Source organism: Psittacula echo, assembly GCF_963264785.1.
Source record: "Psittacula echo genome assembly, chromosome: 1".
NCBI classification, from domain to species: Eukaryota; Metazoa; Chordata; class Aves; order Psittaciformes; family Psittacidae; genus Psittacula; species Psittacula echo.
The window spans coordinates 86,743,057-86,770,320 of record NC_137735.1 but is presented as its reverse complement, the minus strand read 5'-3'; the positions used below and the strand labels follow the sequence as shown (position 1 = coordinate 86,770,320).

The 27,264-nt window shown below is 40.3% G+C and overlaps 1 protein-coding gene across 2 annotated transcripts in view; it reads left to right on the top strand.

The window, feature by feature from the left end:
* The window catches only part of EP300 (EP300 lysine acetyltransferase), a 62,362-nt gene that overhangs the window by 7,301 nt on the left and 27,797 nt on the right, over positions 1-27,264 (top strand). For both annotated transcript variants that reach the window (XM_080611031.1, XM_080611030.1), the window contains exons 2-10: positions 9,360-10,018; positions 18,648-18,824; positions 20,957-21,218; positions 21,967-22,080; positions 23,009-23,245; positions 25,281-25,374; positions 25,707-25,841; positions 26,327-26,444; positions 26,871-27,045. In XM_080611031.1, the coding sequence (XP_080467157.1) occupies positions 9,360-10,018; positions 18,648-18,824; positions 20,957-21,218; positions 21,967-22,080; positions 23,009-23,245; positions 25,281-25,374; positions 25,707-25,841; positions 26,327-26,444; positions 26,871-27,045 (1,971 nt within the window). The remainder of the gene's footprint in view (positions 1-9,359; positions 10,019-18,647; positions 18,825-20,956; positions 21,219-21,966; positions 22,081-23,008; positions 23,246-25,280; positions 25,375-25,706; positions 25,842-26,326; positions 26,445-26,870; positions 27,046-27,264) is intronic.

Here is a 27,264-nt window from a genome sequence, read left to right as displayed (position 1 = left end):
CATGCATTTCTTGCATCTTCTCTGTAGACTGCTTGATTACATCCAGTGTCTCATCTCAGTGTCTTGCGTAGATGCTTTAGCAGTGCTTGTTCCAACTGCGCAACAGTACTATGAGCTTTCTCATCACCCAAATTAGTGCCCCCTCTGAGAGGGACTGGGCAAAAGTAATTTAAAGTTATTATTTGACAAATGAAGTGATTTCGCTGTGTAGATTTAGCTGACAGATAAACAATGCACCTGTCTCCAAGGATTTGGCTTTTCTGTCTTTACTTAAACTATAGCAGGAGGCTGAACTAAAATACATCTGTCTCTGCATATGGTTGTATGCACTGACAAAAAGCTTCCATGGGGTTACGTTGAATTTGTAGAATTTCAAATAGAACTTGAACTAGAGCAGTTGATAGAACTCTCTCTGGGCAGTAAGTATCTGACAGTATGACTTTGTTCTCTTCCTAAATAGCAACAAGTTTCCTTAAAATGGATTGTCATATGGACATATTTAAAGCACTCTTAAAAATGTAACCTGCTATATTCTTCAAGCACACATTTCTTCCAAAACTTGAAGAAAATCAGAAAATGGAATGTTGAATTCTGAACTCAAATCATACTAATTTGTGGTTCAGTTGGTGATCTCAGGTGGGTTTGCAGGAACAGCAAGGAGATGAAATTGTGGTAGAAACCAAGATGTTAATTTAAAAAGTGCAAGTTAGGTACAGCACAAGTTACTTTCTCAAAACCAGCACAGGTTATTTTCTCTTATCGATGGCTGTGAGATGGGGCAGAGAAAGATTTTGCTTTTTTCTACCTGATGGTGTGGAACACCTCTGTGGTATACCTTTTGGTGCATCTCCATACCAGATATAAGTACAGCTTTGAACTGTGTCTGTGTGAAGAATCATGAGTTACTGGGTTTTGTGTTGTAGAACTCCCAAATACAAGTGAATAGAAAATCTCTCTTGGAACATACTCTTACTGTGTTAATGAACTAGAATAATCCAATTCTCAGGTTTTATTTTCCTTTTTCAGAATTGGAATAAAAAAAAAATTTTTGGCAAAATGCTGGTGTCTGGCTTAGTCTGCTGAAACTAACCTGCCTTTTACATATTCCTGAATATAATTTCAGGATCCCTGGGGAATTACTGCTTCAGGATAAAGGAGTCTCATCTGCTGATGTTTGGTTTTTTGTTTACTTGTACATAAATACAGCATTGTTTTTTGGTTTTACTCAGGAGTAATTTTGAGCAAACTTAAGTCAGTAATACTAAGAAAACTGACTGAACTTTTCGGTAATTCTGTATGTTAATTGCATCATTTCAGAGTCATCATTCACTTGACAATGAAGTGAACTTTACTCTGTTCTTGAAACTGATTTATAATTGCTTCTAAAATGAAACTGATTCTGTGTGTTTGTGCACATAGGGGTGTTCACTTCCTATCTGCCTGTACCCATTCTTTGCCCACCAGTACAGCAGACCGCCGGGCATCCCTAACTTTCCCTGTGCACAGTGGTCCACAATTTATCAGACTTCTAGCTGAAATGCCATTCTTACTATATAACAATATCACAGACCATCATTAGGTAGCTTAAGGTGATCTTATGGGAGTTTCAGTGGCATACGCAGGGTAGTCTTGGGAATAGAAGTGCTAATTTAGAGACTTTGCACAAAAGTTAAAGGTAGCTCAATGAAATCTATGGAAATAGCAACATCTTCACAAGGAAATTATTAACTGTGTGACTTGAGCGTTTTGGAATTAGTGACAAAATTTCACCTTATTTGGGTCATCAGTGATGGCAAGACTCGTTCATACCTTTGCATTGTTAAGTGACAGGGTGACTGGGCAGGGACACAAACAATGACTCTGAAATTCCCCCATAAGTAATGTCAAAACCATCAAACATACCCTGTCTTGATTCTTGCACCCAGTCTTTTCCATATGATTACACCACTTTTGTTTCTCTAGACAAGCTACAATTCTGTGTTCCAGAATCACAACCGTTGAATTTTTGCTATGGTTTTTCAGTGATAAACACCTACTATTGTCTGTAGGTCTAAATATTGGGTTTTGAAGAATTTTGAATATGATCATGAAAGCAGTTTGTTGTAAATACGATTTTTCTTCTGAAGTGGCAAAAATTAATCAGCCAGAGTCTACTAAAATTGGTATTTCTGTTGGTAGTGCTTTGGGACGAGTCTGACTTAAACTTGCAGATTATTGAGACTTAATGAAATGGAGATTTTTTTATTTTTTTTTTTTCCCTTGAGCTAGAGTTGATGACACCAGTGTTTGAGTAGGAATTAGGATAGCTAAAAGAAACGTAGCCTGTGAGGTCCTAATTTTAGGACTTCAGTATACGTTTAATGATAAGTTATTGCTTCTTTAGAATGATTCCTTTTGTTTAGACTTGTAAGTACTTATATCTATGCTTGTTTTTCACAACTGATAGTGACATGTGTATTCTAGATGATGAATTTGACTTCGACCAACAAGCACTTAGTTGTTTTTAAAACCATCTCTGCCTGAAGTTGTGTGCTGCTGTGATGTGCTGACGCCTTTTGTGTCTTTGTGTTTCTTGTCTTCCATGGATTTTGAGTATGTTCTTTATAGCTGTGTGTTCTACTTTTCGCATTCTTCAAATTACCAAGTTTCTTGATGCAGTGAACAAATTCAGGTCTTGTCTGGGTTAGCAGGGAAATAAGGAGGCAGTGCTTCCATAATTTCTTGCAGGGATCAGAATTAATATCAAAGTCTAATGCTCTAGACTGTTACCGAAATAGCATAATACAGCATAAGAATTCTCACTTGCTGTTGTGTAAATGATTAAAATAAATGAAAATAGAATAAATGAAAAAGTGAAGACTGCTATATCACACTTCTACTTTGGGTTATATAGGGCCTGATGAGCTAGGATTTTGGAATCAGTAGTTGCGATGATGAATCTAGACCTTTTTTAAGCTTATGTTGCTTTTTTGCCCCTTTGTTTTCCATCAAATTAGGAGACTAATTAAATTAACTCTACATTTTAAGTTAGGAAAAGTGGTTTGACAGAATTTGCGTTACCATTGGATAATGGTGGCTTTGTAGATGATCTGCATGAAAAGCCTTCTCCTGAATGGGCTTTATTGGTAAGAATAAACCTGACCTCCAAAATGCTCTATAGCAAAGTTCTCTCACACCCGCCTGGTAAGAATGTTAAGATTTTTTGCCTCAGACATGGTTCCCTTCCCCAATGAAACTGAACTTGTCTCAATTTTTTGCTATTGCAGAGGCCTTGGGAATTGATGGCTTTCTTTATTAGAACTTGGTTGCAAGTTTGCTTCATCTTTGAGTCTGCATTTTCATGGATACCAGAGAATTCTCTTGTGAGAATAGTTTCCTTATCTTGTTCTGCCTTTTTTGTGTGGTTTGAGTTCTGGGTGTGGGGGTGCTTTTTTGTGTTTTAAGAGCATTTCACACAGCACATTTTAGGTGCTGGACTGCAAGCCCAAATGGCTCATTTCTCTGGAATATTGTTGTATCCTCCAGATACTTTCTCTGTTACATCAAGGCCCTGGTCAATTCCTGGAGAACTTTTGTGTTGCCATGCGGAGAAGAGACTGACCTCAGCAGCCTATCGTTATTCTTTGTCTGAAAGTGCAGCAAAGGTGTTATGTCTCCTGTGTAGTCCAACATCCTCTATGGCTCCTGTCCACCCTGTCACATGCACACTTTGTATTCAGTGTCCTGTACTAAGCTTTGTCCACTTGTTTCATTGTGAACCTAACGACTGTGGTATAATTTGATCCATTGATAGGTTTCTCGAGCCCAGAAACATTTGCGCAAAAAGGTTACTGTTCAGCAGTTTCTAATTTGATATTTCTGTGTTCAGGCTATAATGTAATAAATGGGATGCAGGGACAGGAACTGTAAAGTCTCTTACCTCTCTCTGCAAGATCAGCAATGAGGTAAGCACTAGAGTAAGTTGTTGTCTTGCATGTCTGGCATGCAGGGTTCTTCAGGCATCATTTTTCACATGTGACACTGTTGGTGCAGGTGTACCAACTATTCTCTGAGACTGACTGCTTCAGTGTCTTGAGTCTGAGGGTACAGTACACGAGTAAAGCGTTCTTGCTATTTTTTAGCACATGGGCAAGTTCTTAGAAAATTAGTGGTGTTCACTGTAGCGTGTTTGCTAGAAACAGGTAATTCATGTTGACAGAAATGCCTGTTTTATGCTGAAAGGCGAGTAGAGGTCTGTTGTCTTAATCCAGAAGAGAGAACATGACTGAATCATGACTGTAAGCTAGAAAGCACGCAAAAGAAACTAGCATGTGCTACTTGAACCCACATGTTGATTTCTTTGCTAAGTAGGTAGTATAGATGTATTTTATTGATATAACGGCTCAATGTCCACATGGAAAACAGTAACGAGTGGTGTCCCTCAAGGGTCAGTGTTGGGACCAGTCTTGTTCAACATTTTTGTCAGCGACACGGACAGTGGGATTGAGTGCGCCCTCAGCAAGTTTGCTGATGACACCAAGCTGTGTGAATAGGTTGATAATGCTGGAGGGAAGGAATGCCATCCAGAGGGACCTTGACACGCTTGTGAGGTGGGCAGCTTGTGAGGCGGGCTGATGCCAACCTTATGAAGTTTAACCATGCGAAGTGCAAAGTCCTACACCTGGGTTGGAGCAGTCCCAGGCACAGCTACAGGTTGGGCAGAGAAGAGATTCAGAGCAGCTCTGCGGAGAAGGACTTGGGGATGTTGGTCGATGAGAAACTGAACATGAGCTGGCTGCAGTGTGTGCTTGCATGATCTTAAGGTCCTTTCTAACCCTAACTATTCTATGATTCTATGATTTTCCTTGTGTTCTAAGCAAGGAAATCTTTACCTTGCCTGCTTTGAGCACTGTTACATCCCTGGTGCTGTCAGGTGCTCTTGCAGTAATACTAGCTTGAAATAAATACTTTGATTCATTTGAAAATTAATCACTTGATAAGGCTTCCATGTCTTATTGACTTAAGGGTTTTGATGGCACACTCTGGATCTGTACTAGCTTAAAGTCCATTCTGGTGCCAGGTGGGTTTCCAACCCAGGCTGGCAAGTTCCGTGCATCTTGCAGATCAGACACTGTCAAAAGCAGACTTCTTGGAAGTAGGGTCTAAACCTAAGGAAGTAATCCATAATATGCAACACAAACTAGCACGCTGATGTTTTTGAAGTTGCTTTCTCACAGTTTAGGCTGCAATTCATACTACTTAATCCGATCTGACTTGACTGCCACTGAAAGAAATGGTCCTGCTCCATCTCCTGTCTTTTCTGATCCACTTCGTCACTGCAGATCTAATGTAGCCAGTGCAAATCAAGCAAGTTTCTTAACTCTACCAAAAAAGACCTAGTGGTAGAGCTCCTAAGAGAAATTATTTATATGCCTTTGGATGTTGAGACTACCTTAGGTTAAGACTTTCTGATTACCTGCTGAGATGTTGTTTTGTTAAGGTACTTTGCTTCTTTCCTTTGAATCTTAGTTGGCAGTAGCAATCTTTTCTATATCTTCTTGTTACCCATGGAAAGAAACACAGTATAAATAACATAATGTGGAATTACCGTGTGCCTCTTTATGGAGATCAAGGTTTAGTTCTACCACTTAATGTCTGCATGTTACTGGATGTTTGAGCTGCTAGACCAGATACTGGCTGTTCTATTGCATCCCAGTTTTTCTGTGTCTGATTTTACCTTAAGGTCTCTAGGGATCATGACTCAGGTAGGCAAACCTTTGCAGGACTGATGCGCCTCCTTCACCTTCCCATGAGCTTTATTTTGTTAGTAAGAAATCTGTGTGTGTAATCTTAATGAAACAGAATGCAAGGCAATCAGTGGACTCTGTGTACTGAAAAGTCAGTCAGTTCCAGGAACAGTTATCACCATTGTTTTAAGCTATACCTTTGGCTTTTGTGTATGTGCTGTTATTTTTGTGTGGTGTATGAGCTGTCTGGCCCGGTCTTACCAGTTTTTTTGGTTGGTCATAGGTAGAAATCTCTACCGTAGGCTTTAAAGTACCTGTTATATGTAGAAGATAGTGAAGTGAATTTTGAGTGTTGCTAGAGATAGACAAAGCCTTACTGATGTTTCTAGTCTTCTGAGACTCTTCATGTTTCAGTCCTGTGTCTGAAAACTTCGGCTTCTCAGCAGTTGACTGAAAATGTAATTTCCGTAGTTGACCAGACAACTGAGTATTTGTCCAGTTTTGTTATCTACTGGTTGAAGAAGTCTTTGAAGTTTTGGGAAGGACTTATAAAAAGAGTAAACTCACACCAGAATGTTGCAATTTTGGTATTTAGGACTTAAAACTTAGGCTTGTAGCCTGTAGTATTCTTCTATGATGAATCTTCTGTTGCGTTATCTTTAACTTGTTAGGATTTTTAATCCTAGTTTTACGAAAAGAACATTCTGCATTATTTTGATGTAAATAATCTGATTATCTCTCAACTATTTAGTTCTGGCTTGTTTTTTGTGTGTGGAGTTTTTTTTAATGTGGCTGTTGATTTGGTGTGTTTTGAGACAGTAATAAAAAGAGTTAAAATCACTTAAGAGTTTTTAGTGGCATTTTTCTTCTTATCCATGGGTGGCACAGAATGACCAGCCCAAGGAGCTCAGGTAGCTTGTATCTCGATACTCCAGTTGGATATGAGTGACTAAGCCTTAAAGCTGGAATTATTTTCTCAATTATGAGGAAGGGGAATTTCAAAAAGAATGAAGCCTTCAGAGAAGCAGCTTAATATTTTCACGTGAAGAAAGATGAGCAAGTCTTTGTCTCTCAAACCAAGAATTACACTGCCTCTCCTTTGCAGTGTTATCTGAAATCATCTAAAGGGGTTTTTTGGAGAAAATATTCTGTGGTCGTTTGAAAACAAATTAGGTCGTCATACCTAGATGTTTACTGATTGCTTTCTAGGTGGTTTTGTGAAAGGCTTAATAGACAGTGATATGATCTCAGGGCATGAGTAGCGATTTTTCTTTTAGCACTTGCCATCTTCTGGAGGCTGTATCTGTTCAAGAGAAGTTCTTTACCCAGGCTACAGTCACTTGCAGAACTGGTCTTTGAGCTGCGTACTTTGCTTCCACAGCTGTTTTCATTTGCAGACAGGAGGTTGCTGTGTGCTGCCATTATGGTTATGTTGTAGGTACAGGGTTTGTGCTGGCTCATGTTCTTCTCAGACACTTAACTTTCAGTTTCACTTTTGTTTGTTCCTCATTAAGGAGATTTTTTTTTTTTTTTCTGGGTAGCAGAATAACTTGTGAATTACTCATCATATTTTGTACTTCTGCCTCACTCATGGGCTGTTTGTCAGAGTGTTCTGGATGTAGTACTTCAGCATTTCTTTGTTAAAGGCATCCTAACAGGCATCTTGAAAAGCTATTTTAAACTGTCTTGTATTTTTTCTTTTTGATTGCTTTCCCCATTTGCCTGATCTCCCCTCTAGTTTGAGGGGCTCTCAAAGATCTCTTCCACTGTAACTCTTCCCATTTCATCAATGTTTGATTCTTAAGCTAACCACTGAGTAATGTAAGGTTTTTAGGGGCTGGAGGGGTTGCAATAAGTCTAGTGACACAAACTGCAAATTCATCATTTTAAATGGGGGACAACTTGGACAAAGCTTTATTCTTCTGGTTCATCTTTCACTTCTGAATTTTTGAAAAATAGCAGTCATGCTAAGGAATACCAGGGATGCAAATAAAAGCTGAGTCCTTAGTATGTGTTGCAAAGCATAACTTTTAGCACAAGATTTACATTAATGAAAAATGGGCTGACTGATTTCAATAGTTTAAAGCATAGTTTTTTAGTGGAAGTTATCATTCTGTCCCTGGTGCTTTGCAGTAATGAAGAATATATAAATGGAGTTACAGAGTCTCCTCTGTGGTTTACCTGCGTTCTTGCCAACCTCATACTCTATTTTCTGAGTTCTTAAGTTACGATCTCATCTGTGATAACAGTTACATAGTTGTAGAAACTCTGTTAGTACTGGAGTTTGGCAGTTTGGTACAGTATCGTGTGAAACATTTTGAGCTGATTTCTAATGCTGCTGAGCTTTTCTGACTTACAGGCTGTTTAACTGTAGTATTTTTCTGTTAATATTTGGACCAAGTCATCTTGCCAGCCTCTCTAGAATTCAGTGTAATTGAGATTTTCTTTTAAATGCAGTTGCTGAGATAATGAGTAGTAGTTTGGGTCATTGCTGGATCTGAAGTTTTTGAAAGTGAGTGCAATACCTCCTACAGAGCATCCATGAAATGACCTTTTTGGCAGAAGTGGTGCTGAAATGTTCTAATAATTAAGATTAAAATACTCTCTTCTTTACTAGGTATTCTTCCAAATATTAAGTTTTTAAACATGTGTAGCAACATCACATGGTGGTACAGGTTTTAGCCATAACCTTTTTAGGTTATGTTTGTTTTAACTACCATAGATTAAATATACAACTCAAGATGCATGCCCCTTCTGAGGACATAAGAACTTTTTGTTTTCTTGAGCAAATTAATTCTGGTGCTGTCCAATATTCTTGTTTCTATATATCCCAAATAGTAACCTTTTTCCACTTGGTTAGCTTGGGGATTGCTTTGCGTGGGCTCTTGAGATATGAATTGGATTCTTTCATCCTGGTGGGTTTTTTTTCACAGCTTTGTGGCCAGGAGGGTTATATGATTGTTTTCGAACAGTGTTCTTTGTGGGAAGATACTGACTGTCCAGTGAAGTTTAGTGGAATTTTGCAATTCTGTGCCCCCAAAAACCAGCAACACCCACCCCCCCTCAAAAAAAAAAAAAATTACACAAAACCAACCTCAAACGCCACAACTAAACCTCTATTAATTATTTTATACATAGTAAACACTTTTTGGAAAACCATGTATTAGTTATCTTTGTTCCAAAAGTGACAGACTTCATTGAAAGTTAAAAATAAATGACAGTGCTTTCCTATCAACCTTTTTTAATCCTTTATAATAGTTGTCTAATTCCTTTGGCTAACTGTGGGATTTTAATACAGGTTTTTTCTCTCTTCTCAAATTTCTCAAGTTGAGAGATGATAGTCTGAGCTTTACTCAGATCACTGATCAGTGATCTTTCAACAGAAACTGTTGTAGGAGAATGAAGCAGAATGGTCTTCTCTAGTTTAGACTCTGTAAAGTTTAGAAATTACTTTTATCATGACAATTTGGATAGCTTTCAGTAATGACTGATCTGGGAATTTTGCTGAACATAAAAAGTCAAGTTTTGCTAGTAACTTGAAATAGAAAAATAAAAACTAATGAAAACTAAAGATTCTTCTGAAAGATGTTGCTGATTGCTCTGACCTCATATAAAATTTGTTTTGCTTTTCAGATTTTGGCTCACTCTTTGATCTGGAACATGACTTGCCAGATGAACTGATCAGCTCCACAGAACTGGGACTCACCAATGGTGGTGACATTAATCAGCTGCAGACCAGCCTTGGCCTGGCACAAGATGCTGCCTCTAAACACAAGCAGCTGTCTGAACTTTTACGGGCTGGTAGCTCCCCAAATCTCAATATGGGGGTAGGTGGCCCTGGCCAAGGCATGGCCAGTCAAACCCAACAAAATAGTCCTGGAATGGGAATGTTAAACAGCATGGTGAAAAGCCCCATGGCACAGGCTGGGTTGACTTCTCCCAATATGGCGATGGGTGCAAGTGGACCAAACCAGGGTCCTTCAGCCCAATCCACAGCCGGGATGATGCCAACAGTAAATAGTCCAGTTAACCAGCCTGGCATGGGAATGAACACAGGGATGAATGCTGGCATGAATCCTGGGATGTTGGCAGCAGGCAATGGACAGGGAATGATGCAGGGGCAAGTCATGAACGGTTCAATTGGAGCAGGCAGAGGTCGACCTAATATGCCGTACCCAAACCCAGGGATGGGTAGTCCTGGTAATCTGTTGGCCGAGACACTGCAACAAGGCTCTCCACAGATGGGAGGACAGGCTGGACTGAGAGGGCCACAGCCTGGAGCTATGAACAAGGTAAGACAAGCTAAACTTGACTTTATTACCTTCCTTCTTGTTGTTGACTTTGGTAAGATTTATTACTCTGCGGTATGGGTTCTGTAGAATAGGACCTTTTTTCTTTAAAGAGTCCTGGATCATGTGGTAAATAGTTTATATGCTGCTAAAGTGGAATCTAGAGAAGCGATGGGAGGCAAAAATTGAGTCTTTCACAACAAATAAGACTATTGCTAGATTAAAAAGTCTATTGTAGAAATCTTGTGGTAGTATAGTTTATCAGCAACACTGGAAAGTAACATGGTTATATTCTGTTTTATGCATCATCCACTAATGTGCTTTCCCATCTAATGTGATGCTGATATACTGAGTGTGACAGGAATCCTTTTAGATATGGTGATGCTCTTCTGTTTGTGACATTTAACGAGAGTTTGTGTTGTCTGAAATCAGCTGAATGGATGTGCTGTAGCAGATGCTGAGAGGCACTTTCAGGTTTGAATAGACTTAGCACACTGTATGCGCTAAGACACATACATTGGCCTTTTAAGAAATAGATATGTGAGTTAAGGATGGAGAATGAATGCTTGTGTAGACACCTGAAGACAAATGATGCGTTCTTAAAAGACTGTTAAACCAACTCAGTTCTAGTTTCAAACTTTATAAAGGCTTTGTCAATAGGAGAGTAAACCAGAAAGCTGGGGTAAAAAAAATCTTTTTTATGCTGGAGAAGGAAATGTCCTTACAGGGTTTAGGCAATGGAGAAAAAGCTGTTGTCATGAGTCACTGAGAAGCCAAGAGAAGACCTAGTGGTTTAAATGACTAAGAGATGTCTGCATTGAATTTTTGTCATGCACAATTAGGTTTTTTTAGTGTAGAGAGCCACTTAAGTATGTATTCTCCAGTTTCAATGTTTTGATCAAAAGCCTAGAAAATACTTCAATGTTTCGGTTCACTTTAGGGGTGGATATTTTGCTTCTTGGCTGATGAGGGGGCAGTTTTTTCCAGCATGCTTTGCAATACCTGAATAGATCTATATTGGAGTGCCTGAAGTCCATTTGAAGGACTTGGAATAATAAGTAACATAGTCTTTTAATGTATTTGAAACTCAAATGAAAATTATGCTGTATATTAATGGTTTTGATACACTTTAATGTAGTAAATTTTCTTGTGAATGCTATCAATTATAAAGTTCTTAAGCTGTTTGCTTAAGCTCAGTGGTTCAGATAGATATCTGTTTGTATGTGTCTAGTAATGTCTGACCTGGTCATGTTAGATATTTTTGCCTGATAGGCAAGTTGTTGCAAAGCTTCATTGCTACAGTAGCAAATTTGTATGCAGTTTGCTGTGGAAAGAAATATGTAACTACTTAGAAGTATTCTTGTATTGGAATGACATGGCCTTTCATTCATTATTCCTTGGCTGTGAAAAAAAGTGAATTTACTTTGATCCTCAGAAAACTGTATTTAGAGGTCAAAAATTGATGTATTGGGTGAAATGCAACTTCTTAACCCTTACTTACCAGAGCTCTAAGATTGTGCACTGTAATCTCATTTAGCTAGGAGAATTGCAAGAAGAACACAAAATCAATCTTTTGGCTGATGTAGCCCAAAGTTAAATTGTTTTCTTTGCTTACTTAAATTCTGAAATGTGCTGTACATCAAAAGTAAGAACACTTTGTGCCTTTGGGAATATTCAGACCAAAACTTCTAGGGTTTAGTTTGCAGTCCCAGATTGGTTAAAATACTTCAGAGTTCTTTAACTGTTGATTAAAAAAAACCTGGTGACTTTGAGCGTGGTGGGTATAGCCCTTGCACAGGAGTTGAAACTGCCGGATGAGAGAGAACAGTCTGAAATGGAGGCTGAAATTCCAGAATGTCTTCAATTGGCTTGATTGTTGGCAGAGAGCCTGTGTTTCACTTCATGCACTGGAGTTAGCAAAATCTGACAACAGTCATGTCTGACTGTTTTCGCTCTCCACCCATCTGCTTTTGTGTTTTCCCACCTACAAATCTTCAAAAAGTAGATGAAAACAGAGGACCCTCAGCAGTTGTTTTTTAAAAGCCTTTTTTTTTTTTTAATTGGTAATTTTGGTGCTATGTTGCTGTTAATGTGGGAGTTTGTGTAGTAACTTCTGTAGGTTTCCTTCCTCACTGCAAAAATGTGCATTATCCAGGAGCTGTCCTTCAATGGAAGGAAAAAAAAAACCAGACCAAACACTTTGGTTGTGTTCAGCTTCATCATGTTACCTTGCCATGTCAGCCCCTTTAGGTGATGGGAGGAGGAGGGGAGTGTTTCCTCTGTGAATTCCATCGCAGTAAAATGAAGGTGTGTTGTCTGCAGTGGTTTGTACTGAGGAATAGCTTCGGTTTCCTGTGCTGTGAACTATTTAGGAGGGAGGGTGTTATACTCCTCTAACAGTAAAGATGAGCTTGTGACAAGTGGCTTGTCAATTTGGAAAGCAAAATTGGTTACATTTCTGTTTTGTTCTGTTGTTCTGTGGAGTTACTGAAGTGTATTCTTCTTCTCCTCCCAAAACTGGCTAGCAATAGTGGAACACCTGCTTTACTTATTACCCATGTACTTCCAAGCTTTTCTAGGTGTATGGCTACTTTTTAGGACTTGAAATCCCAAATGTCAATGTAAATGATTGATTTAAGGTCACCTGGTATACATAAAGTTGTACTGTCAAAATGTGCCACTTACATCCTGTGGCTTAATGCTGTAGCTTTTCGTATGCTGGAAGCAGCCACTAACATACAAAGAAGCAATTCTGTCTGCATGCCATCTCTGTGCCAGTTGCATGAGACTGTTGAGGAACTAATCCAAGCTTGAAACTCAGATGGTCATTTAAAAATAAGATTCATTTGCATTGTTTTTCTGATCCAGTTTATGGTCCTCAGTACGGAAGTTGATGCTGATATTAGGGACCGGTCATCTTAAATGAATTGATGTTGCCAGTCAGAGGAGGTGTGGACCTTGCTTTGGTGACAGTACCAGCTTAAAAATGCATGTGGAAGTCTAGCCTGAAAGGAACTGAGAACTTTGGAAGGGAAAGGAATTGTCATCAGTTTTGCTTTCTTGAATAGCTTTTTGTTTTCTGTGTGCTAGATTGGGAGCAAGTTAGGAGGATGACAGACCTGCCTATTACTCTTAAAATGGAAGCTTGGAATTTGTTTGTAAAGCCTTGATTCTTTCAGTGTTTAAGTATTTTGGGGGCTTTTTGTTTCGCTAGGTAGCTTTACAACTTGAATTAATTGAAAAGTAAACAGCGAATTCAAGAACTGTATTAGGTTGAGAAAAAAATCACATTTCCTGTTTTGAGCCATTCTTCATTCGCAGTTTTATCTACTTAAGTTTGTTATTCCACTGGGTTCTGTTGAGAGTGTCCAGTTTGTCTTATTGTCCAGCCTTTTATTAGGGAAGGAGAGTATTTTGTGTTGTGCATTTCTGTATTAGCAGTGCTCTATCATGAAGTGACGGAGCAACCTGGCCTTCAGGTCACTGAGATTTCATCTCCCACTGATTCAGGAAATTCTACCTTACTCAAGTAATGAAATGGATATGAAGGCAGTTCAGATTAATAAGAGCATTACTACTACCTCTACACACTTGCATGTGAAATTACATGAAATGTTTAGAGTTCCAGTAGTAATTTGTCATTTGGTTTACTATTGGGGTATATACAGACTTCAGTTGTAATCGATACACTTGGTTTTACTGGTTTAACCTCTAATAAATAGTGTTCAAGGCCAGGTTGGACAGAGCCTTGGGAGATGTGGTCTAGCATGAGGCATCCCTGCCCATGGCAGGGGAGTTGGAGCTGGATGATCTTAAGGTCCTTTCCACCCTAAACCATTCTATGATTCTTAAAAGAATCAATGTCAATATTATACAAAGACAAATGTAATTCTTCAGAATTTCCATAACTTCCTTTAAGTAAAACAAGGAGAAATTTCAGAATAAAGTTCTGTTCAAAGCTGCACAGAGACTGAAGATGATGTCACTCTCAAATTGTAAAATCAGATGATGTTCCATAGTGTTAGCATATTTAAAATCACATTTTCAGTAGGAGGTCAATGTTCTTGGTTGCCTATTAGCTGTTTGATTCAACAGGTAAAGTTAGTTGTGTGTTCTGGTCCTTTGCTTTTTCTTCTTTGAACCAAGGTGAAAAAATGGAAAATTGCTCACTTGATCCAAGCGTAAGGGAGGAGTACTTGTTCGTGAGGGAGAACCAGAGCAGTAAAGACATGGATTTGAATCAAAGTTTCTGGGGTGGTTAGGGGAGTTCTTTGCACAGATGACAGTGAAATAATGCTAGTGTCTTGCAATAGGTATCTTAAAACATTATGCAGTCAGGTGCAAAGAAGAGCAATAAGTCATTGGAAAGAATGTAATGGATACCACTAGCAAAATTTTGTCGTTATGCCTAGGTCCAGGGATGCTCTACCAGTCAGTAGAATGGCACTGTGAAGTGATGTACCGTAAATTCTTGGTTTTAAAGAGCCAGCTGGAATTTTCTAAGACTAACTTTCCTGATTTTAACTTACACTTGTGAACATGTTTAATCTGAAAAGATACTAGGTGCTATCAGTATGGTCTTAAACTAGTGCATGCACTACAGTTACCCTGAGAGACATACATAGTTGATGCTGCAAATGTTGGATGATTTGAAAAAAATGTAACTAATACTAATTCTATTTCTTCACTTCTCCATGCTTACATGTATCTCTGCATATCTTAAAACTGGTCATTGTTCAATACTACTACTGATACCTAGTTGTCTTTCAAATCCTAGACTGCCAATGAAGCAATTGCTTTTATAGAGAAACAGTAGAATATTTTTAATGTCTATGTGCATAGCTGTAACAGGTATTTCCCCTCAATTTGTACTCAATGGTATTGAAAGTAGAATGGCAATCAGAGTTAGTTACTTGACCTACCAAAGTGAAGGTGCTTGCGTTTCATGGTACTGGAACAAAACTTCAGGGAATTTCCTCAGCCTTTGTAGTTGCTTTTCTCAGATGGGAGGGAGTGTCTGAACAGCACTATCTGTTGCTGCTTGTGCTTGTGAACTAGGATGTTTCTTGAACTTCTGTTGTCTATGCCCTTTACGTGGTGGGAAGTGCACACCTTCCACCTGGTAATGATAGCCTCTGCTTCCATTGGAGGCAGGGAAGTCAAGTTGATTTTCACTGTATGTAGAAGGTATAACCATTTGAGGTTATCTTTGCCATCTATTAGCCATGCATTATATTTTTGCAGTTTTCCTTGTTTCCTCTTTACTGTGCTGTGGTTTTCTTTCTGCTCTTCTTGTGTCTAAGTCTTTTCATATGTGCTGTGAAAGTTGAGGCTGTGAGGAGAAGAGAAACAACAGATGGGATGGATAAGAAGAGAAAGGGGAAGAGCAATGGAAGGAGGTGGCCAGGAAGGAGTGCATAGAGGTTGCACTCACTGACTTCTAGCTATGATTCAGTTGTGTACGTTTTTGCATGATATTGCAAATGAAGTCTTGTACTTGTCTCATGTAATGGTACTAATATCACATTTCTTTGGCTGTTTTTTCTGCACTTAATTGTTTATCTACCCCTCAGTCCCAATAGATCATGAATGCAATGATGAACTATGTCAGTCTGTTTGTTTCCTACTGATAAAATTATACAAGGTTATTTTTGTCTTACTTCAGTAGTCATGAGGCCATCCATATCTTCCTGTTTGGTGTTTTCTTTTATCCATATTTCTCAACATATCACAGGAAATGACATGAACATGTGTTTCTGCTTCTTGTGCCAGGGTCACAAGGCCACCTTGTGCCAGGTGAAGAACCTCACACATGACGTTTCACTCAGTCTAGAGTTGCGTGCAGGTTGACTGTGTCAGGTTAGTGGGTCTGTGATAGCAAAACTAGGAGGCATTGCCATCAGGTTCAGCTGTGGATCTGGCAGGTGTCTGTTTCACCTGGACCAAGAATGGCTGCTGATTTATTCCAAGAGACCTGGAGACATTTGGGTTTTAGCATCCTCCTTAGATGTTCCTTGAGTCTGTGGCTTTTGGAGTCAGTTTGGCACGTTTGCCCTCCCAACTTGGCCTATGCTTCTCTGGTCTTTGCCTCTCCTGTAGACTGAGACAGGGAACTGAGGGTTACCTCTGTCAGAAGCAGCTGAGCTGGGCATGTAGTCTTCTGCTGCTAGATCCCTGGGTACAGCAGGGTGGAGGAAGTCCCGTTGGTGGGGTGAATGATGGTTCTCAGCCCCTGGGAGAGTGGAGCCCTGTGTTTCTGCAATGAAGACAGCCTTGTTTGAAGGGTTGGTTTTATACCCCAAACAGTTCCAATGGCTCATGCTTAAGAAAATACCAGAACTTTTTGCTGGGCCAGCTTGATTAGTACGTTTGAAAAAGCCAGCTGCTTCACATAGAGCTTGTGTCCAGCTGTGTGGCAGATACAAAAGCTGATTGGCATGGTTAAACCTCATCCCTGAAATTCATTAGAAAAGGTCTATTATGAATGATGGTAAAGGTGCTTTTTTTTTTTTTTTTTTTTTTAAAGTCTGGGTTTAGGGTTCTAGCCCTACAGCCAGGACAGAGCTAGCTCTTCAGGCCACAGTTATTCTGAATCCTTTTTTATCAATGTGTGAAGTCCCCAGAGATGTCTGTGTTGGGCATCTTAATTTCTCACTGTGCCACCAGGGTGTGAAAATGCGCCTTGAGCCTTCAATTCTGAATTATTTGATTAGGGTTTTTTTTCGAGGCTGATAGCAGTGTAAGTTGCAGAAGTTATGAGAGCAGCGTTAGTGATGGCCGACATAATCTTTGCTTTAGGGTACTCTCAGGTGTCAGTTAACTTTGGGAGCTGTGATTGCTAATGAACTTGAAAACTTTGCTTAGAAATTTCTGGGTTTGGGGATGTACCTGCTTTCAAAACCCTTTCTGGAGCCAATGGGATCCAGGCTATCTTACAGGAAAATAGACCTTAAGGAAATTATTCCCATGGTTAGTCCTTATTTAAATCTGACCAACTGCTGGTCAATTTGAGGCAGCAGTGACAATGGGGAAGAGTCCTGAAAATGTTTGCTGACTCCTTACATTTTTCTTCTTCCTTTCCCTTCTGCTCAGCTTGCAAATAAGATCCTATTAGTTTTCTGAGGGAGAAGCAGGAAGGGTTTGAGTCTTAGCTGTCCTTTTTTTGGCAGCAGCTGCCTCGTTGGTCACCCTGTGTGTATTCGTTGCAGTTGAGACACAGTAGGGGTAGTGCCAAAGGAGACAGAGGAAAGGAAGGTTTTTTTGATTCTGCCTAATCATTGCAGTTTATCTTCCATGTGTGGAGATGCTTTGCTTTGCTTTCTAATGAATTACTGCTCTGTGATTATTGTTATTCCTTGTTTGTGGAAGAGAGGCACTGTCCTCAAGGGAATTCAGTTGTACATATCGGATGTCTGAAGTGGCAGGCTCTTTAGTGAATTTTGTGTTTCTTTTCCTATAGCTTGGATTTGATTCTGCTTTACTTTGTAAATGCAAATTGAAGGCAACTGTTATAGTGGATTGGCAGATGTTACAACCTGAAAAAGTGTTTGACTAATCACAGGTAATTGCTGGGCATGTATATTACTTCTCTGTAATAAGGAGAAGGTTAAAGAGAAGAAACAAGGTGTTTCTACTAGGGGAGGATGCTTTGAGAATAAATGTAGGAATGATTGGAAACAAACCTACCATAGGAGCTTGTGTACTTTTTGAATGCAGAAAAATGCCTAGACTTGAACCAAGAAGTATCAAAGGAGACTGAACATTGTCTAGTCAAATGCTAATGTGAATTGAAACAATGCAGCTCTTTAAAGTATGTTTGTGCCTTTATTATTATGAGTTATGGCTCTTTGAGGATCCTACCTGAGTAATGGTGAGAACTTGGTAATCTTAACAAAGATCTCCATGTTTCCTGATCTTCTATGGCTAGTTGTTTTGGTCCTAGAAGGTCTGTTGAATATAGTTTGTATGATCTAGAAATCTACATCCCTTATGGATGAATGGTTCAGTAGATATGTTTTGTTTGTCTGCAAACATCTTCTTTTGACCTCTAGTACTGCTCACTGCAAATGGGTTACTGTGAGTGTGTGGTTTTACCTATGCCTATGGTATATTCTTAAATAGAAAAAGGTTGTATACAGACATGCATTGTTACAGCTGTCTGGAGAGGAGCTGTGAGAGTGCTGACAGTTAGGTGGGATGTTTTGGGGATAAACCTTGCTGATATGAAAGAAGGTGGTATTTGTCTTCATGTGGAGGTACTGGGAGCAGAGAAATTCTCTGACTGGTGAGGTACATAGCCCATGGAACAAGTTTGTGGTTGGGAAAGCTGAAATGAGAAATCTGTTGCACAAAATCTTTATAAAAAGAAATAATCAGGCCAATTTGACCAGACTGACCTTAAAGTTTGGTAGGTTGGCTTCACTGTGTTTACAGGAGCTGTCTGGTTGAGAAGTTGATGTTGCGTGATGGGTTAAATATGTGCACATGGAGGAACAGGGAAGCATGTGGATCAGTATTGCATTGCAGCTGGTTCATGGCTGTGATCCCCCTTGCTTCTCTGAAGTATCCATTTGCCTTTGACATTGTGAATTTAAGCTGTCTTACTTGAACATTTTACCATTTTAATTCCTAGATGGGAATGATGAGCAATCCCAGCCCTTACGGCCAGCCATATAGTCAGAATACTGGGCAGCAGCTTGGAGCCAGTGGACTTGGGCCTCAGATGCAGAATAAAGCTGCACTGCAGAATAGCTTACCGCAGTTTGCAATGGACAAGAAGCCAGTTCCTGGGGCAGGAATGCCTAACATGGTAAGTAGAATGAAAGATGCCTCCAGAAAATGTTGTAGTAGACTAAAATGGAGCAAGCAGTATGCTCTGTTCTTGCCATGTTATAAGTTTTCGCAGCTGTCATACCCAGTGCGAATGCGTGCTCTGAATCCATCCATAATGTGTTTGCTTAACTCTTAAAAAGGCTGATCTGAAAGAGAAAGCTGAGTTGTACTTTCTCTTTTGGAGAAGCTGGACCTCCATTCTTTGCCCTTCAAACCCTGTTAGCAGAGAAAGTTAAATTAAGCTCCTTGACTGAAGTGAGATTTGCCACCTCTGCTCTCCTCTCCCATCCTTTCTCTTGAAGTTGCTCTATTAGGCCTCTTCTTCTCAGTGTAGCTTTGTTTTGAGGCTTGTTTTCCTGTTTATACTCACTGATTTTTGGAGAGAGAAGTATCCCTTCTCAAACAGAAATGATAGTGCTTACCAGCCCCAGTTGTGTGTTCATTTCTGTTCTGAATTACATGAACACAAACAGTCCTGATGCTGGATATTCCTTGGCAGTTGTTGCTGTAGTAGCCCTGTGCCTCCCCTTTTCCTCTCACTCTGTATTGAAGCAGGGCTTAAGGAATGGAAAAGAAGAAGTAGGAAAAGTGGACGGCAAATAGTGGATGATGCAAGCTTAAAAATGACAGGCCTGAACATTAGATTCCCTAGCTTGAGCTTAATGCTTGTGGATGATTGTGTTCGTCTCATTTTAGAAGTTTAAATTGGTTAGGGGTATACGTGCAACATGTCCTCCCTTTTTATCCCCTATGTACATGTGGGTTTTTTTAATTTGGGAAACAAATTCACATTTCTAAATACAGCTTATGTTTCTTTTTGCTTCAAATTCCATGCCCGCCCTCTCCCCCCCCCCATGCCCTCCTCTGGGAGGGTTAGTCTCTTGACTTTTCAGTGTTGCTGAAAAACCATTTCCAGGTAACTTGTACCTTGGAATTAGAGAGCTCAATCCTATGAGTTTAACTTTTTTTTTTTTTTTTTTTGGAGTTAAGCATGAAACATTGGAAGTCTCCAAACCAGTTGATTATATGAACTGATAAAGCAGCAGCCAAAATTTGCTGTTCAGAACCCCAGCTGAACCTAGGAGTGAGAAGTTGCTGCTATCTCAGTTATCATTTAGAATGACAGGCTGCAAACAAGGCAGGTAGGGTCATATCAGAACACACAGAAACCCTGAGGGGACTGAGTAATTGGTAAAGTCTCCTTGTAAAAGGAAAGGTTAATACTAATATTGAAATGCTGTGGGAGAACTGGGGTTTACAAATGGAAGTAGTTGAGCTCTAAAAATCTGGATATCTCCAGAAACATCCTCTAAAACCCTCTGTGAAGAGTCTGTTAAAAACTGAAAGCTGTTGAACTGAAGTGGTGCAAGCAACACAGAGTCCCCTAGCCTCTGTTCTTTGCGAAGTACTCCTCAAATGTCTCCTGGAAGAAATACAAAGAAGTCTGAAGAAGTAAACAGAAGTAGTACTAGATGTTGCCATACTTGACATTAGTTCTGTGGCATGTATATTATCCTGAAGTTGTGCTTCATCTGTAGCAGAGACTAGGAGGTACTTGTTTTGAATGCCTACCTGCAAGTTTTCTGATGGAAAAAGGTTCCCAGAACTTCCCCTTCATTCTCCTTTTCTAGGAACAGTCAAATTGAGGCACCTTATACTGAAATAAAGGGAAAACTGTTTACTTTAAAAGGTGCCTTCTTTCCTTAATGCAGGAATTGTGGGTGCAACTTTCTAGCATCCAAAATGAGGAGGAGATTTGAGGTCTAAGTGCTATTAATATTTTCTGGTTCATCTAGCACTGCAAATTAACCTGTCAGCATGTGCAAAGTTCTGCTATTCTTTGATAAGGCAAGAGCTAGGACTAGGATGGTGATATGGGGCGGAAATTGTGACTGGGGAGAGAATTTCCGGGACTGTTGCTAAGGGGTGTATTTAATGAGTCATCCAGAGCTACATATAGGTGGGCTATTCCCTTAATTGCAGAATGTGGTAGTTGTTTCTCTGCTTCAATTCTTTTTTTTATTTTTGCTGCTGTTTATTTGTCATTGCTAAATGAATTATTCTCAAAAATAGATTTATTTCTGGGAACTTCCTTTCCATCTCCTCCAGGGCCAGCAGCAGGCTCCTCAAGTTCAGCAAGCTGGGATGGGGCCAGCAGCTTCTCAAGGAATGGGTTCTGGAGCACCAACAGCAGATCCAGAAAAACGGAAACTTATTCAGCAACAACTAGTTCTCCTCCTGCATGCTCACAAGTGTCAGCGGCGAGAACAGGCCAATGGGGAAGTGCGACAGTGCAACCTCCCTCACTGCCGAACCATGAAGAATGTCCTAAACCATATGACACACTGTCAGGCTGGCAAATCTTGCCAGGGTAAGTGGAGGAGTGGTTATATAGATGCAGTCATCATTTGCAGAATGAAAAGGATATCTTCTCAAACGAGATGGAAAACTAGTGGGTGGCTTGGGAAGTACAATTTTAAGCTCTCTCTCCCATTAAGAATGGAAATCATAAGCAACTTCTGAACCTCTAAAGTTCAGGCAAGTTAGAGACGAGAGCACTCATGTCTAGGTTAGGCGCAGAGAGATGAGTAAAGATCTTTTGCTTAGCTCTGTAACTCACTGCAATACCTTTTGAATGCTGCATTCTGATAAGGGTAGGCACAAAGCAGCAATCTGCAAGTAGTAGTCTACTTGTTTCTCTTAAGTGGAAGAGACAAATTTCAAGCAGTAGCTAGCCAGGAGTTAAGCTGCTACTGGCACTGATGAACTCTTAGCCTATCTTAGCAACCAAGGGAAAATGTATGATACCTTTTTGGTAGCCTAGGCTTATTTGGGTTGTGCCTATTGGCATCTCAATTGCTTAGTACAGTCTGCCTGATGTATATGGTGGTGTACTTTGAGCCATAGGCTGGGGTATGTGACGCAGGTCTTTGAAGTAAGCTTTAGTTGAGCCAATAGTACTTAAAGAAATCTAGCTACATTTTCAGAGCTATTTCAAGTAATACTGTACTGACCTGTGTTGATGTAGATGTGTTCGCTGAGAGAAGTAGTTGCTCCCTACCTAGTTTGTATGCAACATGTGAAGATACTGGTAGTAAAGCTTTTCATTCCTCTCTCAGTGGCACATTGTGCATCTTCACGACAAATCATCTCGCACTGGAAGAATTGCACACGACATGACTGTCCTGTATGTTTGCCTCTCAAAAATGCTGGGGACAAAAGAAATCAACAATGTAAGTCTACTGGGGAATTCCATGTATTGGATAAACCATAAAATGCATATTGGGAATTAAACTTTCTTGCACCCAGATGGTAGTGGTGATGCTCTTGGTATCTAGGAACATGTAATATGATTTTCCTCTTGCTTTTAGAGTTACAGAATATTTTTCTGTCTGATAGCTAGTGTCTATGGAAGATCTATAACACTACTGGATTTTCCTAGCAGGAGAGTGTTAGAGGTGAAGAAGTCAAGATCTTTCTACCACATGATTGGCTTTTCACTACCATCTCTTCCAGCTGGCCAGATTCTGGAGACAGATAGGCATGCATATACACACACTGTTGTGTCATTTCAGCCCTGATTATATTTGGTTCTGTCTTCATCCTTTGTTTCTATCAAATGTCTCTTCCCCCGTCTCTTTGTTGTCCCCTTGGTCTTCCTGCTAAAATCTTTGGCATGACTTTTTATCATTGTTTGGTTGGTTGGTTTTGTTGTTTGTTTTCTCTCTCCTTTGTGGTACTTTGGGCTCTTCTCATGACTAATGTGAGCTATTTCTTGTTTTAAGAAAATTAAAAAGAAAAAAAACCAAAACAAACATTACAGTGACTGGTGAAGAGCTGTATGTACCCTTCTGCCTTTAACCTCTGTGTCTCGGTGTGCTTCTGTTTTCAGTTTGAAGCAAACAGAGGTGTCTTAAATACTTGAGTGAGATTTCCTCTCAGCAGCTCAAAGGGAAATTAGCATGTTGTTGGAATGGCTGGTTGGGTCAAAACTTGTCTCCCTGTTTCATGCCAGGTTTCCAGATCTGGCCTCTGCACGTACCTAGAAGGAGATGGTGTAGTTATCTAGTGAACTCATTAGGTTCTCTTCCTGTTGCTGTGGATGTCTTTGGGCTGCCTCCTGTTGCCCTTACTCACTTGATACCGGTACGTTTCTTCCAGCGCTGCTGGGTGGAGCTGCAGTAGGACTTGCAAATACTGGCTCTGTGGGTGTGGGGCAGCAGACAACACCCAGCATAAACACTACCAGTCAGATAGACCCCAGCTCCATTGAGAGAGCCTATGCAGCCCTTGGCCTGACCTATCAAGGGAACCAGATGCAGACACAGCCGCAGGCTCAAGTGAAGAATCAGCAACAAGGACAGACACCCCAGGGTCTGCGCCCTATGAATCCTATGAGTAAGTTTATCTGTGTTAAAATACAAACTACAGACAACTTTCCTGTACTATTATCTAATGCAGATTTTTTTTAACCTACTAGCTTAATACTGCTAGTTGATTTGCAAAAAGCATGGCTTTGCAATATTTTAGATTTGGTATAGCAAGCTGCACAGTGGAACAGGAACATTAGAGGGACCAAATATCTTCTCTTGGAGAAGATGTTCTCTGGGAAAAGTATTTTCTTCAGAAAGATGATTAGAGTTTGGGTGTTTGTGAACCAGTTTTCTAAAGCATTTTATTTAATGTTGCTTAGTAGCTTTGTAATTGTACTGTAATGCAAGTTTAGGGCTTTTTAAGAGTTTTTAATTGGAAATGCATGTGTTGGAATGCCTGTATTCAAGTGTACTTCCTTGTCACTCAAACGGCAGCATTTCACAGCTGTATTTCAGATAAGTAATGTTTGTTTTAAAAATAAAAAGTAGTAAATAACACTTTCTTTGAATCCTGTCATGTGGATGTACGTAACTGTAAAATTGCATGGGTAGCTTATTGCAAAATGTCATTCCTTTTCTGAAGAGCATGGTTCTTGTGTGGAGTTTTAAAATATTTTATTTATAGACTCATAGAGTTTGGCCTCTGCATTCTCATTGGGTGCTCCTTGTAGCACTGATAAGAAAATCCAATGAGATGGGGTTCAAAAGCTCCTGGAGAGTGGAGAACTGAATCTTAATGTAGAAAGGACAAGCATGGAGAGTGTAGACTTTTGACTGTTGTTTCATTATTAGGAGAGGGTGGCTAAGGAGGGAATTGCAACAGGTAAGAGGAATTACCAGATTTATGTTGTCATGGCCTACATGACAACAGGGCTGGTTTAGGAGAAACGGCAGGATTTGGTGAGGACTGCAATGTGAAAAGAGGCAGTCCTAAGTAGATCAAACAAATGGTTGGGTTTGGCAGTTTGAAAAGGGAGAGTTAAGGCAAAAGTTGACAGATGTCTTCTACATCAGCTTGCTGTCAAATGACAAAACGAATTTGGGAAGGAGAAGAAAGTGACTAAGGGAAGGGAGGCTGGAAGCAGCTTTATGGAAAGGCTGTTAAGCACTTGGTTGTGATACCAGAGGCTTGTATTAGGCTTGATATACTTAATTTCAGTAGATTTCTCTTGTATACAGTGTCAAATTTTGCTTGAAATACAGATTCTGGGGGATTCAGGTGTCCTCAATATGTGTGAAGCTTGGTAATGGCATTCAGGCTACTCTCAACCTCACAAAATGATCTATTCAGGAGCTCCAGGCAGAAATATGCTTCATTTTTCCCCATTTTTTAAGTTTTAACTGTAGTGTGTGAAGAAAACAGGCGATTTTTTATGGTGATTAAGATCTGCTCTGATTCAGAAAAAATGGATTTTTGATACGTAACAAATTACTAGAGGTTTCTCTTGCAAAGGATTGTCAGGTTTTCCTTCCTAGTACAGACATTGGTGTTGGTTATAGGATCCTGGATTATGGAATGGGTGAGAGTGGACCTTGTCAGATGTAGGTGGTAGCTGATGTTTTAAGTTTTTAAAGCCTTTGGGAATATACTTCCTAAACCTCTGAATGACAAAAAACCCCAACTGCTTCTAGACAAAAAACCCCAACTGCTTCTAAACAAAAAAACCTGAAGTGGTTGGTACTGCTGCATCTTCAGTTGAGGTGTCACAGGAAAGGACTCTGGTACATAACGTTTGCAGCAAATTGAAATTGCTTGCTTGTTGAGAAGTACAGTAAGATAGTGGAATTAAGTGATCTTTAAGGTCCCATCCAACTCCAACCATTCTATGTGCAGAACAGTAGTGTGATGTCATGCTTCGCTTGGAGGTCACCACTGTTGTGTGTCAGACTTATCTTAAGTTTGTAGAAGGAAGAAAGTAAAGAGAGCAATGGGTAATTAAACTCACTTCAGAGAAGTCAAAGTACTTGCCAGTCTAGACCCTTGTTGCTGCTGAGCAATTACTGATTTTGCACAGTAAATGGGATATTCATTTAAGAATGCTTATTCTTCTGTTTTCTAGGTGCAAATCCAATGGGAGTGAATGGAGGTGTCGGGGTTCAAGCTCCTAATCTGCTGCCTGACTCAATGTTACATTCAACCATGAATTCTCAAAAGTAAGTTGAATTATTCTTTGTACCCCAGTGATTTTGGTTTGATCTCATGGCACTTGTTGCATAAGCAGTGGAGTAAATGCCATTGATGGCTATCTCTCCCTTTGGATTCTGTAGCTTTTGTCAGAGTTTTCCAAATCCTTGGATAGTACAGCATGTACTCGTTCATGGTGTTGTTTTGGTGTCTGTGCAGCTATTTCTGTAGAGTTTGTCCATTGATTAGGGAATGGCTGAACTGGCACTTTGTCTTAACATTATTCTAAAAGAGGCTATGACTGTAAGATGACTAAGCCTGGACTAGACTTCTGCTCTCAATTCTTGCTCTGTTTTTGAAGCCCCATGATGAGTGAAAGCGCCAATGTTGCCAGTTTGGGAGCCATGCCAACGGCTCAACCATCCAATACTGGAATTCGAAAGCAGTGGCATGAAGACATTACTCAGGATCTCCGAAACCACCTTGTTCATAAACTGTGAGTAGCTAACATCAAAACAATCTCCTGTTAAGTGAGTTGCCGCCTCTGAGGTGCACATGTGAGGCAGGAGGAAGCCTGGCTTCCAAAACTAGGGGGCTGGGGACTGCATCTTGTCAGGGTGCATGAAAAGGGTGTCGTGGTTTAGTTTTAAATGAGTGATTTAGGGTTGCTCAAAGAATCGCCATCAGAGGTGTTAGCAAAAACTAGGGCACCAGGAAATGGGGTTTGTCAGGGTACCTGAAAAGGGAAAGCAGAAGTGTGAAAGATGGAGTGCATCTGCTGGTTTGGGGCTGTTGTATTGAAAGTGTCCCACTATGTACTCATGGCATCAACATGGTGGTAGTGTCCCCTGGGAGCAGTAGCAGTGCCGTACTTTGTCAGAAAATTTGCTTGCTGCTTTGTGTTCAGATCACTGGGGTTAGTTCTGGGTCCCTGTTTGGACTTGTGTCCCGTTATCTTTTGTGTGCTTTTTTTCCCTTCAGGGTTCAAGCCATATTTCCTACTCCTGATCCTGCAGCACTGAAGGATCGGCGTATGGAGAATCTGGTGGCATATGCTCGGAAAGTGGAAGGTGATATGTATGAATCGGCAAACAGCAGGGTGAGATGCCATCCTCTGCCATCCAGTCGTGTGTGTGTCTCCTCCAGCCCATAGTGACTGGAAAGGAAGAGGAGTGAAAGGCCAGATGAGACTGCCAGTCTGAGGAAGTGCCAGGAGTTGGGGTGGTGCCTGTCGAGGTCTGCTGTGCCTGAGACTTCTCTGGGTCTCCTGAAGGCAGCATGAAGCTCTTCACTGTTATTCTCCCAGAGAAGTGTTGGACACAAGAAATGTCTTGTGTTGGTTTAATGGTTGCCAGCAGTGCCCCCTTTTTGCCCTCCTGTCTGCCTGGCAGCCCTTGCAAAAGGAGAGCCACTCCCACCCAAGCCAAAATGCGTGTGTGAGGTTGCTTTGCAAGCTTGAATTACTGTGACTTGTTGCCTTTACGTAGTGTGGCGTCTCCATCCTGACTTGTTTCCTCCCCAACAGGCAGAGTACTATCACTTGCTAGCGGAGAAGATCTATAAGATACAAAAGGAGCTGGAGGAGAAACGAAGAACCAGGCTACAGAAGCAGAACATGATCCCGAATGCTCCAGGCATGCCACAGGCTCCCATGAATCAAGGGCCAAACATGGGACAGCCCCAGCCTGGGATGTCTGCAAGTAAGAGCAGTTGGGACTCCCTGGTGCAAGGGAATCCTGTAGTATCATTTTAGTAAGCTAATGATCATTTTGCCCTTGTTTCACAGGTACCTGGCTTTCTCAGAGTTAAACAGAACTTTTCCCTCTTTATTCTGAAGTATTTGCAAGCTCTTTGCTTAAGTGTTAGTGACCATAGATTATGTAAAAGCATTTAGTCTTCTGAACAAATGAAAGAATTGT